Source organism: Archocentrus centrarchus, chromosome 24, assembly GCF_007364275.1.
Source record: "Archocentrus centrarchus isolate MPI-CPG fArcCen1 chromosome 24, fArcCen1, whole genome shotgun sequence".
NCBI lineage: Eukaryota > Metazoa > Chordata > Actinopteri > Cichliformes > Cichlidae > Archocentrus > Archocentrus centrarchus.
Genome location: NC_044369.1, coordinates 5,424,780 through 5,445,771, shown reverse-complemented (window position 1 = coordinate 5,445,771; position 20,992 = coordinate 5,424,780). Strand labels below are relative to the sequence as shown.

At 39.2% G+C, this 20,992-nt stretch overlaps 1 protein-coding gene across 1 annotated transcript; it reads left to right on the top strand.

Moving 5' to 3' along the window:
- The first annotated feature begins 515 nt into the window (after positions 1–515).
- On the top strand, positions 516–19,428 carry rfx6 (regulatory factor X, 6). Its single transcript, XM_030722052.1, has 22 exons — positions 516–627; positions 1,257–1,314; positions 3,269–3,605; positions 6,132–6,291; positions 6,718–6,841; positions 7,180–7,241; positions 7,359–7,436; positions 7,708–7,735; positions 8,024–8,131; positions 8,268–8,345; positions 8,441–8,554; positions 9,591–9,640; positions 9,895–10,054; positions 10,155–10,299; positions 10,481–10,590; positions 11,066–11,183; positions 13,383–13,505; positions 14,048–14,251; positions 15,298–15,607; positions 15,892–16,247; positions 17,385–17,588; positions 19,035–19,428. Exons 3-22 carry the CDS (start codon positions 3,449–3,451, stop codon positions 19,211–19,213), a joined length of 2,868 nt encoding a protein of 955 aa, XP_030577912.1. The 5' UTR covers positions 516–627; positions 1,257–1,314; positions 3,269–3,448; the 3' UTR covers positions 19,214–19,428.
- Positions 19,429–20,992: the final 1,564 nt, after the last annotated feature.

Below are 20,992 nucleotides of genomic sequence, written 5' to 3'. Positions count from 1 at the left end.
CACTTCCTGCCGCTATCGCGAACTTCAGGTGTTTGCTGAAAAAAAATGGTAATAACTCATTGCTTATGTAAACACTACAGGGGACATATCTCCACCAGTGTTTAAAACGCATGCATTTAACCATTCTAATAAATTCACACAACAGGACTTACTTATGTTGTATTATGTTGCCTCATTATTTTTTTACATGAATAACTTAAACACTTAATTTATCTCAGAACTTGGGAAATCATTGTATCAGAGCAGCCAAATTAATAAACACACCCTATAACAAAATGGGCATAGTTTAAATAAAGTAGGCCATCTCAATAAAATGGCTCAATGAGGTTAAAAAAAAAGGCTAAATCAAATAGAAAACAGAAATGGTCTCATAAAATGAACTCAAAGAGCTCGCTGAATATAAATACAAAAATACTTATTACAATAAGGTGCATAATAGGTAAAAATGTAAACAAAATCAGTAGGAGTATTTTGGTCTAAAGCAGTAAATATGTCCTGTTTCTTTCATTGTGGCAGCACCTGAAACAGATGTTAGACCAAGTCTTCAGCTGCCTGTCCAGGAAGTGGTGCGGTAGGGGAAGAGCGGCACTCACCTGTCACTTTATTAGTACAGATTCCTAGTGCCAGGTTAGACACCCCCCCCCCCCCCCCCCCTTTTACCATCAGAGCTGTGTTAATTCTTCATGGTATAGTTTCAAAAAGGTGATGGAAATATTCCTCAGAGATTTTAGTCTATATTGTCATGATAGCATCACAAAGTTGCTGCACATTTGTCCGCTGCAGAACCATGATGTGAATCTCATGTTCCACGGCATCCCAAAGGTGCTCTGTTGGACTGAGAGCTGTTGGCTGTTTAGGCCATTTGAGCACAGTGAACTCACTGTCATCTTTAATAAACCAGTTTGAGATGATTTGAGCTTTGTGATATGGTGCATTAGAAGCAGCCAGCAGAAGATGGGTACATTGTGGTCATAAAGGGATGGACATGGTCAGCAACAATACTCTGGTAGGCTGTGGCATCTAAATGATGCTCATTTCATAGTAATGGGCCCAAAGTGTGCAAAGAATATCCCCCACATCGTTGACAGAAGGAAGGATGGTCCATGCTTTTGTGTTGGTTATGCCAATTTCTGACCCTACCCCTGAATGTCACAACAGAAACAGAGACTCATCAGACCAGGCAACATTTTTCCAGTCTTCTATTGACCAATTTTGGTGAGCTTGTGTGAATTGCAGCCTCAGTTTTCTGTTCTTAGATGACAGGAGTCCCACCCAGGTGCTGGTCTTCTGCTGCTGTAGCCCATCGGCTTCAAGGTATTGTGCATTTAGAGATGCTCTTCTGCATACCTTAGTTGTAACAAGTGGTTATTTGAGTTACAGCTCAAAGCAGTCTTACAATTTTCCTTTACTCTCTGACATCAATAAGGCATTTTCTCCCAGAGAACTGCTGCTCGCTGGATATTTTCTTTCTTTCAGGCCATTCTCTGTAAACTCTAGAGATGGTTGTGCAGGAAAATCCCAGCAGATCAGCAGGTTCTGAAATACTCAGACCAGCACGTCTGGCACCAACAACCATGCCATATTCAAAGTCACTTCAATCACCTCTCTTCCCCACGCTGATGCTCAGAGCATGAACTTCAGCAGGCCAGATCCACATACCTAAATGAGCTGAGCTGAGTTGCTGCCATGATTAGATATTTGTGTTAATGAGAGCATGAACAGGTGTACCTAATGATGTTGTCTGTAAATTTATTTCTTATCCACAGCTGCAGTCATTTGAATGAAATTCAAACATTTACATCATAAATTAATAAGGTAAAGACAGCTATAAAATTCACCATAAATTAAGGAAATAGCTGAGGCTCGATAAACCCTGATGGAGGATCCCAATGCTCCAACAAGCTACACCAGTATATACTGTACATATACAGCATGCATGTTGTTCTCTATGTGGACACGCCAGTGAAGAATTTAACTGAAGAGTAAAGTGATTTTAAAAAGCGAGATCAAGATCGAGAAAGAAGAAAGTACGTTTTAGACCGAAAGTTTGATGCTTTAAAGCAGGCCTCGAGGTCCGGTGTCCTGCAGGTTTTAGATGTGTCTCTGCTTCAGCACACCTGAGTCAAATATAGAAGTCATTAGCTGGACTCTGGAGAACTTGACTGCATACTGAGGAGGTAATTCAGCCATTTGACTCAGGTGTGTTGGATCAGGGACACATCTAAAACCTGCAGGACACCGGCCCTCGAGGCCTGGATTTGAATACCACTGCTTTAAAGGATATTAACCTTTATCAATATTACCAGAATGGACAAGTAGTTTCAAAAAGGAGCAGAATGGGTTTGTTTTATAAACTAGCTAAATATAGAAGCTTTTTAATTGGGGTTTTTTTAACCTTAATTGTATTATTTTAAATATTGTGGTGTTGGTTAATACATTAATGGATTAGGATGAAGGAAGATTAATTAACAACTATATAGAAAATTACCAAATATTAAATAGTTGCAGCTATTTTTATCGGCCTTGATGCTTTAAATTATGAGTGATTAGTATTTTTTTTTTTGACTGTCTTCAAGTGTTCCTTCAGTGCAGGTTATTGCCTGTGGTTCTGTGAGGCATTAAATAAAGGAATGTAAAAGCAGCTAATAAACCTATTTTGCAGCAGCCATTTCAGCATGAAATAGTTTATAAACACAGATGTTACTAATGACAGCAGTGTAACAGTTCTGTTGTATTTAGTTACGGGGCTAAAAACCTGTGTTTACCCACTATTTCATATCAAAGTGGCCGATGCTGTGAAATAGATGTCGGCCATAACAAAACAAATCAAATACTTTAACTGATATCAAAAATAATAGTTTGCAGCTCTAGATGTTGATGCAGCTTTTGTTTATTAGTTAATAAAAGTTTAATTTAGATTAAAACAAACTCTAAATCCATGTTGAGATTCACACACAGGTGTTTGAGCTTTGAGATATCCACATGAAGTGAAAGCAGCCTGAAAATCTGTGTCTTAAATCCTCATGTTTTTATGTGTATTTAACCCGTATGAAGGGCCAGCTGAATGTGGGAGGTAAGATTAGATGGATGGACAGATGGATGAGGGTTTTTCTGTTAATCATTAATAAAGTGGATTAGCCCCAGTCTTCTGTAAATATGATGAATGCATCCACGGCTTCATTAGCTCTACCTTCCCACAGCTCTGCTTTATTACACTGAGGCTGCACAGAGAAAACCTGAGTTTTTCTCCACTTTTTTTGTCTGATAGATAAACTCTGGACATGGTGTCTCTGATCGCTCTCATCTCTTCCTGGATTTGTGTGGTGGAGGCAACAGCAGACAGTGCTTAAGGATTTATTTGAGCTGGTTCAAGTCTCCGAGGATCTTTTCACACAGCAGACTAACTTCCGTTTTTTTCTTTGACTTCTTTCTTTCTTCTTCTTACACAATGCCGATGAAACGCAGCAGTGAAAGTTCGGCCAGCGACGGCATGTTTTTTATTCACTCTTTAACCAGGACTTTGTGCAGCTCACCGAAGGAAACGTGCTCAGATTTTAACGGACAGACACAGTTTCATCAGGAGGATGACTGTGGGATAAAATCAGGTAATGAAGCAGCCACTCTGTTAATGCTGGGAGTTCAGACCATATATGCATGTTTTGATATATCTTAAGATTTCTCATGTTTTTTTTAATTAAATTAAATTACATTTTATTCTTTTTAATCTTAACTCAGAATCTTTATATTTGTTTTTTTTTTTTTAACTTATTTTCAGGACAGCTCTGGTAAAATAGACTTTGTCTTATGTTTAGTTGCTTCACAAACTTCTTAGGCCCAAACGTGTGAGCACAGGTGGTAATGACAATAACACATGAACAGAAAGGAGGATGTAGTAAAACCAACGGAAACACTGAAATGTAGCTTTATACCTGTAGATATGGAATTGAGCTCAACAACAATCATCTGCAGCAGGCCTTTAACACCATTTTCATTTTGCACAGAATAAATGTGAACATTTCTTCTGGTTTCACAGACTTCAACAGAGTTTTTGGAGACACAGAAAGATGATTGCACATCCTGTGTCACTGTCGTCACAGTCTGTCAGATAGTAATTACAAATCACGTCACTTTTATTTATGTAGCACATTTAAAAACGTTAAGAGCTGACCTAAAGTGTTTTCCAGCAAAGGCAGATAATAATAAACGTTATTTATATAGCATACATATTCAAAAAAAAAAAAAGTATACAGAGTGCTTTGACAGATGTGAAAAATTAGAAGTTTAAAGCCAGAGACATAAGGATATTAAAATCAGTTTTAAAGGAAGGCCAGGATTGGGGTGATGTGGTAGTGTCTCCTGTAAGCACTGTGAAGATGAACTGATACATTTTGAATTAATATGTTATGTTATATGTGAGAGTGACTTTTCATGTATACCAGAGAAGAGGAGCTGCCAAGCCCTGAGATTAGAAGAAAAAAAAAAAAAGAAGATTTTATTGTTTTTTATTTTTGGAGGGAGCAAACCAAGGCTAAGATGAGTCAAACTGAACCCCTGGCAGCAGGCTTCACATTCATTCACAAAGTGCCAAAGAAACTCTTAACAAATAGACTTTTGTGGATAACTTGGGCTTTGTGTTGTCTGTGTAGCAATGAAAAGAGAAGTTGTGACATATAATTTGGTCAAGTGGAATCATATAAATAGAGAATAAAACAGGACCTAACTCTGAACCTTGCGGTACTCCAGCACCGTGGGTAATATGAGATGCGATTATGGGCAGCATTAAACCAAATTTTTCCAACTGTGAGATGCAAAACTTTTCCAAAATGGTGAATTGGTGACTGTGTGTTTGAGTGTTATTTATGAGCAATATGAAGATTAAAATACTTTATTCTGCTCTGTTTAATTTCACTTACAGTGAACTGTTGTTTTTCACTTTTCTTTAATCTCCGCAAACTTCCTCTCATATTATTGAAATCTGGACACGTACTATGCTTTAGTAATGATCTAGGGGGGGTTCATGAGCTCTTAAAGCATCTTTCTAAATACAAACTGTGTTGCAATATCTAACATAACCTGCACTGTGCTGTTTACAGGGAGTAATCAGTTTTTTTTAAACAGTTTGTCTTGTTATGATTAGCTGCAGTGATCATTTCCTTCTTTCTTTCCCTTTACAGTAATGACATGGCATTAAAAGTATTCCGGTTTGTCTCTTTTCTCCCTGCGGAGTGTCCTTTGTTCTAGTTTATAGGGAAACACATTCTTTAGAAGAAAAAAAAATCCTTCAAAAAGCAATTAAAACATCTCCACTGAGCACAATAAGAAGTCGAGATGGAGTTACAGTACATATCTCTGAATGGCTGCAGTGCTGCGCTTCAGAAAATAACACTTCATTATTTGATTCCCTTTAAAACGTACGTAATTTATAGTTTCCTGTGGTTTAAATGGAGGCACAAATCACCTTCTTAAGGTTGGAAATAAGAAAACCATCTTCCTCCTGATTCCCATGAGAACCAGTGTTTGGGTTAAAAAAAACACATTTTCAAGGAAAGCCTTGTGGCAAGGAGAAGAAGAAATGCTGGAACTGGAAATAAATAATAGAATTACACATTAAGCATTTCAATAGGGAAGAAAAGTAATACCTGATGTTCAGGTGGAACCTCAGATATACAGGAAATCAACAGTTTCAAGGTTACTGAATATCAGGCTGTTTTCAGCCTTTAAGCTCACAGGCAGGATGAATGAGGAGGTGTTGGAGGAGAGCTCATTGTACATTTTTGACTTAAGATTCATTGTCTGCAGAATGAGTTTACTCTAAATCCAAGAACTGCACACGACTCCTCTGCATGTTTATTGTTCTATTTCATTTTTTAGCATTTTCTTTAAACTTTGGGGCATATTCATATTCAAATTTGTTATAGCAGAGGACCAGGACATTTACTGGCCCCTCTGAAGAGTGTTTCTCCAACAATACCAGCAGGAGTTTTTATGCTCAGCCATTATTCGAGGACTGCTACGTTTCCATGCATCTAAGAGAGTATTTTGGAAAGATGAGTATATGGTATATTTAAATTATGGTGAACAGTTTTAACCTTTCACTTTATTCCACTCTGCCCCGAATTTGTGTGTAACAGAAGCAGATGAGAGTAATGAGACGCCGTCATCTGAGGAAGATCCGGATTTGGTAGACTTGAGCTCAGATCTGACCATCAAACAGAGCTTCACTTCCAGCAGAAAGACCATCAGTCAGATCATCAAGGACAAGAAGAAACAGACCCAGCTCACACTGCAGTGGTAAGAGCATCAGTGAAAGGACACTACTGATATATGAAAACTGATCCCTGTGGGACACCTCAGTTTTTACAACAGCTGCTTGTTGCTTCATATGAAACATACAAATGACATGATTAAACATGATGTTTTGTTAAAGATGAAAGCTAGTAAATAATTAGCCAGCTGGTACTCTTAAATCTTCCATCCCGCATTTGTGTCAAATTAAATCCTTTGTGCTCTTTTTGACTTTTAAGTATTTTTTGTGCAACCTGACTGTTATTGTATAGGTCCCGATAAAGCAGTGATTTTATGTTCAGTATATCTGAATCACATTTCTTTGATTACTCACCGTCTTTTCCTCTTTCTCGTTGAGCTGGAGTTTTGTTTGAATATGCTGCATTCGGTGGACGTTTAACGACTCCGTAAAAGAGATTTTTGTCTGTGCAGGCTGGAGGAAAATTACATAGTGTGTGAAGGAGTGTGTTTGCCTCGATGCATCCTCTATGCACACTATCTGGACTTCTGCAGGAAAGAGAAACTGGAGCCAGCCTGTGCCGCTACCTTTGGAAAGGTGTGCTTATTTACCTGAACCCATCGTCGAAGCCAGAGGAAAATATTTATTCTCTTTTATTCTTCTCACTAATTTTTGTGTGTTGTTCAGTTAAGAATATGGTTCTTTCAGTTATGTTTTTTCCTAACTTCAGCTTTCTAAACTTTAAAGGTACCTCCATAAATGGCTACATAGTTACAAACATTAGGCTTATAAACGTAGTTTGTTATAAGGCCACTCTAGACTATTGATTGATTTAACAAATTACATTAAAATTTGACAACAAAGACAATAGTTTCCTCTGTGAAAGCATCCTCCTGAGGACAAAGGGGCCCCTACTGATCATTATACCTTCTCAGACAATCCGACAGAAGTTTCCTCTTCTGACAACAAGAAGACTCGGCACCAGAGGACACTCCAAGTAAATGCAAGATTTAACTTCTAATACTACACAACAACAACATAACAGCCTTTCCTGAAATCAAAGCTTGGTCAGTGTTCGGCATCATTATCTGGACTTAAATTTTTTTTTTTATAGGTATCATTACTATGGAATCGGCATCAAAGAGAGCAGCGCTTACTATCACTCTGTTTATTCTGGAAAAGGTCTGACCAGGTACCTGTGAAAGCTTCTCACTCATTCTGTTACTCCAACACTCACTCACTGTTTTCCTTAAATTTACTTCATGCATTTCTTTACTTTATCTTTATTTATAATTCACTGAATGCCAAATAATGTTTTTGTTTTATTCACATTCATTGTTTTTTCCATCTCATAGGATTTCTTTTTTTTTTTTATTTGATCAAGTTTGCACATAAACATTTTTTGAATTTTGAAAATGGTTTCGTGTGAATCTAAAATCAAATTTGTTCTGTTTTGATGTCAGATTTTCAGGAAGCAAGCTCAAAAATGAGGTAATAAGTTTTAATTTTACTTTTTAAAAAAGCACATCACACATAAGGGGAATTAGTCCTTTTTTCCTTAACATTAATATCTTCTATAAGATTTATTAATTTCAGATTCATTAAACTCAACATTTTTAATACCATTTCAGAACTCAATTATTTTTTTTCTTGGATTAAATGAAGAGTTCTGTGAATGTACTGCTGCGAGTTCACTCAACTCATTAAATTAAATCACTGACATAATGGTAAATAATACTGATATAATGTAATATTGTACATCATTATGATATTTTGCAGGGTGGCTTCACCAGGAAATACTCTTTGAGCTCTAAAACGGGAACGCTGCTCCCAGACTTCCCCAGCGCCCAGCATCTTCTGCTGCAAGGAAATATTTCCAGAGAAAAGGTTTGGTCATGAATAGCTTCAGATTTTATGTATTTTACACAAATCAGGGTAATCATGTAATTACTCCATAAAATAGTGCATTGAAAGTAGTTGATTTAGTTACTGTTTTATGGGGATCTTTCTTGTTCTTCTTCAGGTGGACACTCTGATCATGATGTATAAAACACACTGTCAGTGCATCCTGGATAATGCCATAAATGTCAACTTTGAGGAGGTTGTAATCAGTATCGTATGAGATCATTTTAATGTTATTAAATATTTAAAACTTTAAACATGCTCTCGCGCTGATTCGGATAATCTTTGTTTCAGATCCAGAATTTTCTGCTCCACTTCTGGCAGGGAATGCCCGACCATCTGCTGCCGCTGCTGGAAAACCCAGTTATAGTCGACATCTTCTGCGTCTGTGACTCCATCCTCTACAAGGTTGTGATAAAAACTTCTTTCTATGTTTTTATTTAGATATTTTATTCTTCATGAAAGCCAGAGAGCATCTCAAACATTTTAACGGCACCTATTTTGCTCATTTTTTTTTTAAATTCTTGGACTCTGTTAGAACAGCTTAGCACGAGTCACAGTTTAAAATCATCCCTTTTTAATCTTGTACTGAGGTGTAATGCAGCCCCTCAGTTCATCCTGTCAAGCTGGTTTAGCTCTGTCTTTATTCAGATTGGCTGCCCCATTAAATCCATTAAATAGTGCTGTGTACCTGGGACAACCATATTAAGAAGATCCCCTTAATACAGTCAAGACTCACAGAAGAAAAAACTGCCCAAAACGAGCTTTTATAGCACCCTGAAGCCCAAGCTCTTGGTTCACAGATATTACTTATGAAGACGCAAACCTCATTACTTGAAATGTTGGCCATGTTTAACCCACTTTAAGATGTAGAAACAGAAACCTGTCGGGAGGTTAAATGGGGCTCATCAGCTCATTCTCATCAGGCCATTTTTGACTTGCATCGGTATTGATTCAGTTCAGTTTGATTTATGTGAATTAGTAACAGTAAAACAAGCCTTTTACTAATGAAGAAACCTCCATCAGAATCAGGCGTAGGCAGGACAGCCATCAGCTGTGACTGACTCGGGTGAGAAGGAAGAGAATAGAATAAAAAAAGAGCAGAGAAAGATGAAAAATCACCTAATTTAACAAGAAGGACTGGGCAGGTTGCTTAGTCCAGAAATCACAGATCAGTGTCAGAGTTATACATATGTGGAGAAAGGTACAGAGAAGAGAAGACATAAACTGTGTTCGCAGCCAGAAGGCAATCATTGAATCTCTAAAGATTTTTCCTTGCAAAAGCTCATCCAAAAACCACTGGTGACAAATGTTGTACTGGAGACGCTGAATTTCAGTCTCCCTAAAATCTCCTTTAAAAAACTGCTTGTGTTTTTCAGGTGTCATCTGTAAAGCTCTAAATCTCCTCTTTTGTTCTCTTGTAATTTGTCCTTTATTTTCTCAGGTTTTAACAGATGTTCTGATTCCTGCCACAATGCAGGAGATGCCTGAAAGGTTTGTTACTTCAGCTTTACTCATAATGTTCATTTGATGTTTTATTGACAAACTATTTGTGATATTTTTGTAAAATCTAAAATAAACATTCCTCGAGACAGCCTGGATCGTAATAATGTCCCCTTTTTTTTGTTTTTTTTTGTTAAACTGTAGAGTCACAGGATGTAGCTGCTGCATTTTAAAATAGTCCAACAGTGACTTTTAAAAAGAGAAAAGCAGCAAATCTTTCCACTGAATGATGTTTTTGTTTCCAGTCTGTTGGCAGATATCCGCAACTTTGCCAAACACTGGGAGCACTGGCTGGCCTCCTCTCTGGAAAACCTCCCAGAATGCCTTGCAGCTAAGAAGCTCCCCATAGCACGCCGCTTTGTTTCATCCCTGAAGAGACAGACCTCCTTCCTCCACCTGGCACAGGTATAACATTTTGAAGTAGATTACAGAGAACTCCAATGACTTAAAAATATGGATGCTTAAAATGTCTCGAGTATTTTTTTTCTACTCTCCCCTAATCCAGATAGCACGTCCAGCACTGTTCGACCAGGCTGTAGTGACCAGCATGGTGCTGGATATCGACAACGTGGATCTCAGCAGCATCAGCTCGCAGCCTCTGCTCAGCATAACTGCCACTGGAGACCAGGACCCGGATATCTACTCTGAGTGTAAGACTCCAGCATACCGTCTGCCTCATATTTAGAATAATCAGTACCTGTTACAGTTAAAATTAAGGTCTATTATTAGGTTGTACTTTTTTTTTACAGTTTCTGTTGTTCCAGAAAATGAAAACCTCCTGTTAAAGCGATAACTAACTTCTGTCTTCCTGTGCTCTTTTTTACTTTCTAGATGACTCTATCACTGTCTTCCAGGAGCTGAAGGAGCTACTGAGAAAAAACGCCACAGTGGAGTCCTTCATCGAGTGGCTGGACTCTGTGGTGGAGCATAAAGTCATCAAGGTAGAAGCTGTTCACGAGTGTTCCTGCATTGGTGTGGACACCAAAAAGACTGTATTTAAAAGATGGATGTTGCCACTGTGACGTCACCTGCTGATTAGCGAGGTCAAGTTATGAAGCCTTGAGCGTTTTGACATCCTTGTGTTTTAAAAACAGGCATGACAAGCATGGGGTGGATCCTACTGCACTGTCATATGATAGTGAGGCCTAAAGTAGACCCTCCTTCTGGACACTATCAGTGATCATAATTCAAAATGAACATCATGTTGTGTTTGGTCAACTGCTTATTCAGACCATGAACTCATCCCCCTGCTGGCTACTAGAAAGAATGCATGTTCAAGGCACTTCTATATTAACTTGTAAAACCAGGATGCTACATCCATCTTTTATATACTGCCTACTGTAAATGTGCTACTTGGTCCTGTTGTGCAGCCTGACGAGGGGTTTTTTTTTCCCCCTCTCTTTGTGTTTTGATCAGCCCGGTAAGCAGAGCAGCCGGTCAGTGAAGAAGCGAGCTCAGGATTTTCTCCTCAGGTGGAGCTTCTTTGGTGCCAGAGTGATGCACACCCTCACACTCAACAATGCTTCCAGCTTTGGTAAGAAAGTTAAAAAAAAAAAAAAAAGTTCTCTCATACCTGATGGTTTACTTAATATGACGGGGAGTGAAAATTTCACCACAAGTGAAGGAATATTTTCTGTTATTTTTATGTAGCTAAATGTTAGAGATGCTCTCTTTTGCAGATACAACCCAGTTACCCTTGTATGTATGCACAGTGATAGAGAGTAGATAAAAAAAAACTCTATGAAGTCTAAGCTTTTGATCACTGGGATTATTTGTACATTTGATGACCTCATTATTTGAAACTTTGGCCATGTTTAATATGCGCCCCACTATTTTAACAGTATATACAGTACTGTGCAAAAGACTTGAGCCACCCCTCATTTCTTTGTTTTGCTTGGAAAATGGAAAATGGGTACAGTGATTTATTGAAACATGGAAACGTACATGGAAATACAGCAAATAATCAGAATCAGAATCAGAATCAGAAGGTTTTATTGCCATATGGGTGGACAGGTTCACAGCATTAGGAAATTGCTGCGGTACTTCGTGCTTACAGAAAAAAACAAATAAGTATAAAAACTATATAAGGTAAAACAGTTTGTACAACAGTTTGTACAATTCTATTGAGCTTGAAAGTCAATATTTGGTGTGACCACCTTCATTTTCAGCATAGCTTGAACTCTCTGAGGCAGCTTTATTGTCACTTCTTTAAGTAGTCTTCAGGAACAGTTCTCCAGGCTTCTTGAAGGACATTCAAAGCTCCTCTTTGGCTGTTGGCTGCCTTCTGTTTGGTCTCTGTCAAGATGATCCCACACTGCTAATGTTGTGGTCCAGGCTCTGGGGAGGCCAATCCATGACTGATAGTTACTCCAGACACTATTTTCGTGCTGGAAAATGAAGCTGTTGTCAATCAGATGCTTTCCAGATGGTATTGCGTTTTGGATCAAAATCTGAAGGTACTTTGTTGCATTCATAATTCCATCAATTTTGGTAAGATTTCCAACACCACTGGCTGAAATACAGCCCGTGACAACCATGACAGAGCCTCCTCTGTGTTTTACAGATAGTTGTAGACTCTCATTGTTGTACCTCTCACCTGACGTCTCCTGAAATCTCGACAACAATTTGGAATCCAAAATTTGGATTCATCACTCCATAAGACCCATTGCCACTGAGTTCCAGTAATAAGGCATACCTCAGCCTTTTCTCCCTGTTTCCCTTCCTCAAGAATGGCTTCTTGACAGCCACCCTTCCATTGAGACATTTCTGAGGAGGCTTTTTCCCTGTTTCTTTTCTAGCGTCTTCAATTTTTTAGGGACACACTGCACACCATGCCACGATCTGCCGCTATGGTGCAAAAATACTATTTTATGTCTGCCAAACTGTTGTCTGTGGAAATTTCATAAATTCAACTAAAGAAATGGAAACAAATAATGTATTTTTGTGACCAACTAACAAACAAGCAAAGTGCCCAATGATACACATTAAAATTGGTTCTCGAACTTCCTCTGAATTGAGTGAAAAAGCACACAATCTCTTGAACTATTGTTCAAGAACACTTTAAAAAAAATTACAAGAACGTTTGGGACCTTGGAAGCAATATATTAAAAAAAAAAAAAAAAGAGGAGTGGCTCAAGACTTTTGCACAATACTGTACATGACAGGAAATAAGGAAATATTTGTAATACTTGCAGTAGCTGCTAAGCTAATTAATTCTGCACTGCTTTCTTGGCCATTAGCCAATATACCAAGTGTGTGACACACACACACACACACACACACACATACACACACACACACACACACACACACATACACACACATACACACACACACACACACACACACACACACACACACACACACACACACACACACACACACAGATTGCTACAATAGCGTCATAAATTGTAATGGCCAGACTTGCCTTGATTACACAAAGTCTTATCTGTAGGTCGTGTGCTCTCTGTTTAAACACATGCACACAGATTGTGTGTGCGCATTTGCGTGTGAGTGTGTGTGTGTGTGTGAATAAACACTGACCATTTGGTAGATCGCCCCCTCTTTCTCTAAAGTCCCACTGAACCTGTGACCCTGCAGGTCAAACATAGAGTTGATCCTTAAAATCACACAGCAGATACAAAGAAAGCACAAAGTGAGAGCTCAGCTGAAGTCGCAGAGCTTTTAGAGTGTGGCACATTTGTAGATAGATAACGTCTTTTTGTTGCGACAGGCTCCTTCCATCTGATCAGGATGCTGTTGGACGAGTACATCCTGTTGGCTCTGGAGACTCAGTTCAACAACGACAAAGAGCAGGACCTGCAGAACCTGCTGGACAAATACATGAAAAATGCAGGTATCAAGCATCATTTCAGCTGTTCAGAGATCCAGAATTAACTCAGATTGACTGCAGGTCCACTGCTGTTTAAAGACTAATTATTATGGATCAAGTAAAGTGGCAAATCAAAATCTGGTTGCAGATAAAAACAGATCTTGCATGATGAAGATGATTTACAAAAACACATGATGAACACTTTTTTGGGGAATAGTGCTACTACTGCAGCTATAAATGCATTAAATTTGCATTTTGACATAAAAAGTGTAAATGAAAATAATAATAATAATAAGCTCTATTTGATTTAGCTGTTTTTTATGCAGGATGCACTATAATATAATAAAGATAAAAGTAGCACTTAAGTGTTTCAGTACATAATTAATGTACATATATTAGCGTGCAATAAAAAGAAATTAAATGGTAACAAGGAAGTCATTAACCTCAGATTTCACCTTATCTTATATGAATACCTGACTCATGTTAATGTAGGTTTTAGTTTTGTTTGCAGCATAATAAATGTAAACACTCTGAGTTGTTTATCGTATCATTCATATCACTTTCAGATGCCAGTAAAGCGGCGTTCATGGCCTCGCCCAGTTCCTGCTTCCTAGCAAATCGCAACAAGGCTGCTGCTGCCGCGGACCAACCGGTAAAGAACGAGTCTCTGGGAGAACACGCCTACATGTCTCTGTCCGCCAATCAGCAAAGCCAGGAGGGAAAAACCGTTATCTATCAGGGGACCGACACCTCTGGCTTTACAGTTTCTGGTAACAGAAAACGAGTTTCTATGGCATTAAAATCTGTTTCATGTGGTCTTTGGGGTCTTTATGATGAATATAATAATTAAAAAACAATGAAAAGGACAGCTGTTGTCCAAGACTTTACTTCCTTTCCTTTTGATGTTACTCTGCACACTCAGACAAATAATGAAAGAGCCAATAAAAGTGCTGAAGTGAGCTAGAACAGCTTTTCTGGATGCAACATGTGGTATTATTACATTCTTGGAAATGAATCTCCATGTAAACAACATTTATGTGGAGATTCATTTCAACCTCTTTATTTTGTTTCCTTTGACCCCCCCCCCAGAACATTTTTCTGAAACCTTTAGTGTGCACGCAACACATCCAGAACTATGCAGACACCTGATAAAAGAAGAAAAGAATAAAATGGTTGTATTGAATTATGTACAATTAGGATTACAGAATTATTCATAGACTGAAAGTGTTTTCAAACAGGTACCAGCCCAAGGTTGTATTAAAGGGCCCAATAACCTGCACTTCTGCTCACTTGAATGAAATTGTATGACACTGTGTTTTAGGGCAGCATGCACCTATCTGCATGTCCTGGCCACAGGAACCATCCCTGCAGAACCTTTTTCAGGGGTAGAAGTATTTACTATATACTACAGGGTAGATACTACTTAGCAGCCCTAAAAAAAAAACCTGCTGAATAGGTCTTGGTGGTGATTTGTTAAATAAATAAATGAGCAAACTATAAGCTGGAGTTTAATGTTGAGCAGTACTCGTCTCCACTCAAAGTAAAATTTGCCAGCTGAGCAACCCAACGTCCAACCCTCAGAGAGCCCGGGGTTACGATATGTAACCAAGGCTCCCTCTGTGGTTGTCATCACTTTGGTGTGTTAGAAGTTTGTGATGTTACACTAAAGGTTTGGTTATTTTTATACATATACCAAAGCCTCTCTGTCTTCACTTTGAGTTTTGCCACTAATAACTGTCATAACTTATATAATTAAATCTTTAATGTTGGCTACCTCCAGGCTCAAACTGTTGTATCCCTCTTCATTCACACTCAGGTGCTCAGATCGACTTCTCTCAGGTCAGCGGCCCCCTCATGACACCCCCGATCTCTCCAGCAGGACTGGTTCACCGAGGCTCTGTCATTAATCATGGGCCCATGGCAGGAAGACCCCTGATGTCCTCCTCTTCTTCCACCACCTGCTCCTCTGCTTCTTCCTCTTGCTTTTCATCTCTCAGTGCTATGACGCAGCCCAGCCCCTGCTCGTCATACCCAGAGACCCTGTACCAGTGCTTACCGCAGACCAGCTCTGGTTACTTTCCTCCAGCTAGCAGCTCCTCAGCCCCAAACTACGAATCTGCTCTCAGGTTGGCTTCATGTGGGTGGATTAAACTGTGGGTGTTACACTGTGCATAGACTCTCATTTTGCTTCTTAGTTTGCATTTATTTATTTCTCTGAATTGGAGCAAAAATGATAATTACTTGCAGTAGAAAATCAGTGAGTGCCCCTAAAGACATTCTTCATTGACAAAACACAATCTCAACTTTCTGCAGGATCTGTTTTATTTATTTGAATATTAACATACAATTTATGAGCTACAACAAGCTTATACAGTTAGTTCTGTTTCAATGATTTAAATTTGTGTTCCAGGCCTCAGACTCAGAATCAGTGTCTGGCTTCAGCTCAATCTCCGGCTTCATCTCTGGCCTGTCACCTCTCTCGGTACCCCTCCTTTAATGACCAGCACCTGACTAAAGACATCTTCTATAATCATCATCCTGCTCCTGTCCATCACTCATCCAGCAGCACTAACTGCTCCCTGACACCTTACGCGGTTCGGCCCACACCTGCCTACACTTCAGGTTCAGATCCAGCTCAGAATGAACAGGGACTTGACCCTCAGGCTGCAGCCCAGATTCTGGACTCAGCAGAGGGCTTTGGATTTGGATTGAGCCTTTCTGGTGGTGGATGTCAGGGACAGACATACTCTGTCACAGGACCAAGTGGTAAGGATTCTCAGACTGTGGCATCAACCTCATCAAGTCTACGCCACTGTATTTTTGTTTTCACTGGTCTCGCTATATAACTTTAAAAAATACTTTTATAATCTCAGCCCTATGATGCACCATTAAATTGCATATAGGGATGCACTGCATACAGTACTGGTATGATACCAGTGCTTGGCAACAACCACAACCTTAACCCTATCTCTGACCCTACACAATCACAATATGTAGTTTTTGTTTATATTAAATTGTTCTATGCGCGGATGGTGTATTTTTTCTCGCTCATAACTCAGATATTTGCTCGCAACATAAAGCAAAAATTCGACCAAGCGACCGATCGTATCTCAAAAAACTCGTTAGTTGGGACACTCGTAAATCAAGGTACCACTGTGTGTGTGTGTGTGTGTGTGTGTGTGTGTGTGTGTGTGTGTGTGTGTGTGTGTGTGTGTGTGTGTGTATATATAATATATTTTTTTTCCCCTGGAAAAAGTCAGTTTAGGCCTTCTCCAGAGTATAGGATTACGGTTAGGATTACCTCTTATGATGACAGAAACCTCAGAGGGCTGATATAAAATCTATGATTGATTTAATTTTTAGAGACCAGAGATGGACTTACTCAGTATTTCACAAGAAAAAAACTGAAGGAATCTGAATAACTTATTCCTGTGCACATTAACATTTTAACATTTTACATTTATATTTTTGTATATCAGTGTATGCTATAACTCACAAAGGCAAAGCATACTGTTATAAATGTATCCTTGTAACCACAGTGCAGTATGAATAGAGTGAAGAAGTCTAGATATTTTCTGACTCAACTGGAAACTTTGTTGCTTTAGTTATCTGGTGACCTTTCAGATCTGTTTTCTTGCCCCTTGAACATTCCCGATGCCGAGGTTTGAAACCACAGTTCTATGTACATTGAGGTTAATGTATTTAAATACTGTAATAACTGTTGTGTACAAAGCAAATGGCACCAGATGTTTCAATATGGGATATATCGAGGTGGGAGTGACTACAATTGTAGTGGATCTTTGCTCTTAAGTGCTTTTCTTTGTGTGCTGTTTAAATGCACCAACCAAGGGAAGCACGCCTCTGTATTTTGCACACCCTCAGCTTCAAATTTTCCTCTTTCAGCAGGTTATTACGGGAACAGCAGTTACCTGGAGAGCCAGCGCATGACATCACTGGTTGACCAGCACGTGTCCGTCATCAGCAGCGTTGGCAGTCTGCGTCCTTTCCCTTCGACGTACTCTGAAGTCCACGATCCGCTCAACATCCTGGACGAGCCAGGAAGGAAAACATCAGGAATCTTTTACAGTGAGGCAGAAACTGGAACAGGTCAGCAGTTATGCACAGAGGAGTGATGGGAGCAGTTTTGCAGGCTTGGGAGGGAATTGTAGGGATACAGCCAGGACGGACACACGGAGAAAATATGAAAGGCTTTCTTTTGTTACTGTGAGCTGTCAGACGGACTCTGCTTTGTAAATAAGAACTTTAGAGAGGAGCTATTGTGCTAGTAGTTAGTTTCTGTCATACATAGACCGTTACAGTGTTGGATGCTCATGTTAAACATGGCCAAAGTTTTAAATAATGAGTTCAGTGTATGTTCCAGTAATCCATGTGAACCACAAACTCAGGCTTCAGGCTGCTCTAAAAGCTGTTTGAGACGGGGGGGGGGGGTTCTACCTTTGGCACTTATTATACTTTATTATTTTAGTGATAGTGAAGATCCTTCATATGGTCATCTCAGGCTCACAGCAGCTCACCCACCTGCTGTTCAAAACCTCTGACTAGAAGGGATCTAAAGCAGCTTTATCCTGCAGTTCATCCTCTGAATGCAGGAATGCATTAATACCCAGGATAAGACAAATAAGGACTTTTTTTTTGAACTGTCAGTCATGCAAAGCTACTCTACTAAAGGACAAGAAAAAAATTATCAAGCTGAAAATGAGCAAAGGTCCACTTTAACTTTAAATCACTCAGTAGCATTAATGTGACTATAACTCACTACATGACTACAAATAAAGTACACTAAAAAGTAAAATATACGTGTCTTAAATATAGTGCAGGGTTCAGTTAACACCTTTCTACTTGATAAATATACTTTCACAGCTGTAAACCAGGATGCTGAAGGGATGGCAGAGAAAGTCAGAAATGTATCAGCATGGGGACTATGCTGTTTGTAAGCTTTGTTTCCAGGTAGCTTGGTGGCTTAGAGGTTAGGACTGTTACGGCAAAAAGACCCTGGGCTCAGTTCCAGGTTGCTGCCTTCTGTGTGGAGCTTGTGTGTTCTCGCTGGGTTTTTCTATGGGAGCTCCAGTTTCTCCTGCCACTGGCAAAGGTCAAAGACTAAGACTTTGTGCGCATCTGTGAGATTCCAGCAGCTCCAGCAACGGGGTGGATTCTCAGAGAGCGATTGTAGCCCCTCTGCTGGTCTTAAAAGTTCTTACGAAAAACGGGAAAAAACAAAAATTTGTAATTGTCAGTTCTATTAATATTGTTGGAAATGATTATAAAATATTTGGATTAGAAAAAAGTAATAAACTCTAATAAAGTCAAAGTCAATTTAAATCACATGTTCTTAATTTATGGACCTATTTTTGATCCACGGTGTATCTTATACCTTAAGGAAAGATGGCAGTTGATGAAAGGCAAGCTGTGAACGGCAACAAGCAAACTCATAAGAGCAAAAACAGATCCCACCTTTGAAAACACAAAGAAAGAAACACTTCATCTTCATATTCTGTGTAACAGACTGAAACATGTCTGCTGTTTCCTCCTCAGATCATTGCCTCCCCTCATCGGGATCTGCTCCCTGCATGTTTGGACTTCCCTCTCAGTTCACCTCGCAGGAATCTTTGCTGTCTCAGCAGCGTGTGACTGCATCTTCAGAGGTCCAGGACCTGGTGTCCTCACTGCCCCCCATCAACACTGTGTTTATGGGGACAGGAGGAGTGCAATGATGGATGTCCCTCTGCAGTCCCATGGCGCAACGTATGTTCCAGTGCTGCTATATGAGACAAGCCCAGTGGAGTGAGTGAGGTTAATGACATGTGACATTCAGCTGAATTCAAAGGCACACCATCCATTCTGTAAGGTACAGTATGAATCTTCACTCATCCGCCAGGACACTCCAGTATGCAGTGCTGATGAAAGACAGTTGACCTCTGATACCATAATGGAGCCAGATATCTACTGTAACATTTTCTGATAGGGAAGAGCAACAGAAAGATATTTATAATTCATAAAAATCACATTTAAATTTATTTAAATACATGCAGACTGCGCTATCCACCTCAAAACAGTTGTTTCTTCTGCATCCACAACTGTGGTTTTTAACCAGTAATTTTTCCAGATTGGAAATGACTGATTTTGTTCCTACATGAAGCTTCAGTTTTTTTTCTGTATGCAAAAAGTTGTAAATAAAGCTTTGGAAATCAGAACAGTGTGCTCTCCACTAACTGCACAACAGCAAGCTAAGAAGACCCATTCAGTGTTTACAGAAATATCTAATCAGCCAATCACTTGGCAGCAACTCAGTGCACTTAGACATGCAGACATGGTCAAGAGTATTAGGATCAATGTACCTCAGAGCTACCTGTACACCTTTAACCTTTCCAGAAAGCTTAATAAAGGATTGCAAACAGTTTCTGCATTGAATCTGGAGTATAGCGGGCACTGGTTTCACTTTTCAGCCCCAGTGAAATGTCATGAAAAGTCCACCCCATGTGTAAAATCATAAATTATAAAATGTCTGTGTAAAATTTCAGGACAGTCCTTTTAATAATTGCTGTGATATTTCAGCCTGTGGTGGACTGACGCTGTAATAGTCACAGAAAATTTCTGCTCGCATGTTTGAGCTTTTTTTTTTTTTTTTTTTTTCCCCTGTAATAACGGGAACACTGAACAAAACAGATCAGGGAACAGTTTGTGCGTTTTTCTGCAAAAACAAAAATCTGCAGCAGATTGCCACCCAGTCGACAATAGATCCCAATAGAATCCTTATCTGCTCTCATTCAAAGACCCCGTGTCAGACCATTTAACACATGACTCTTTAACAGCCGAACTCTGAGATTAAAGGACGGAAGCACAATTGAAGACTGCGGCTCAAAGATGGGAGCTTTTTATTTGTAATTATTTACTTACTCTGGGGAACAATGGAGGCAGATATGACTCAGATAAAAGTATTTACCAAGAGGTTACGAGACCCAACAAACACACGCAGACAGAGACGAGGGAAGAGGGAAGGTTGGTGGAGGATGTTTGTAAGTACGCCGTTAATGGTGACCTCAGTAAAACACGGACTACTGCCTCTTCTTCAGGTCACACACAGATGGACTGCAATAAAAAAAAAGGGATGGAACGAGGGCAGGCTGTGTCACCAGCTTCACATACTGTTTATCATATAAAATGTTCACAGCAGTCATGATTAGGGTTTCTACCCTAGAATTTTATTTATTGGGTGATCAGCTGATTTATGAAAGATTTGCATGCCAATTAGCATGATCAGAATAGAGATCAGGGTCTTCATATATAAAAAAAAATCTGATTGCATACAGAAAAACTGGAAAACTAAGAATAAATGGTTTTGACTTCAGCTGCTTTCTGGATAAGAAGATCATAAAGGCTACAAGATATAGACCCTCATTAAGAATCAAGAAAAAAAATGATATCTTAAATTTACAAAACCAGCTGTAACCACTGTTTCACCAATGAAACTTAGTTTAATTTTGATTATACAG

What these genes read in the sequence shown, in the direction of transcription:
- rfx6 (XM_030722052.1), top strand. Translation starts at nt 3,449, where the DNA reads ATGCCGATGAAACGCAGCAGTGAAAGTTCGGCCAGCGACGGCATGTTT. An exon ending in GTGCCGCTACCTTTGGAAAG is followed by an intron (nt 6,842 to 7,179) that starts GTGTGCTTATTT and finishes ATACCTTCTCAG; the next exon opens with ACAATCCGACAGAAGTTTCC. An exon ending in CCTTCCTCCACCTGGCACAG is followed by an intron (nt 10,055 to 10,154) that starts GTATAACATTTT and finishes CCCCTAATCCAG; the next exon opens with ATAGCACGTCCAGCACTGTT.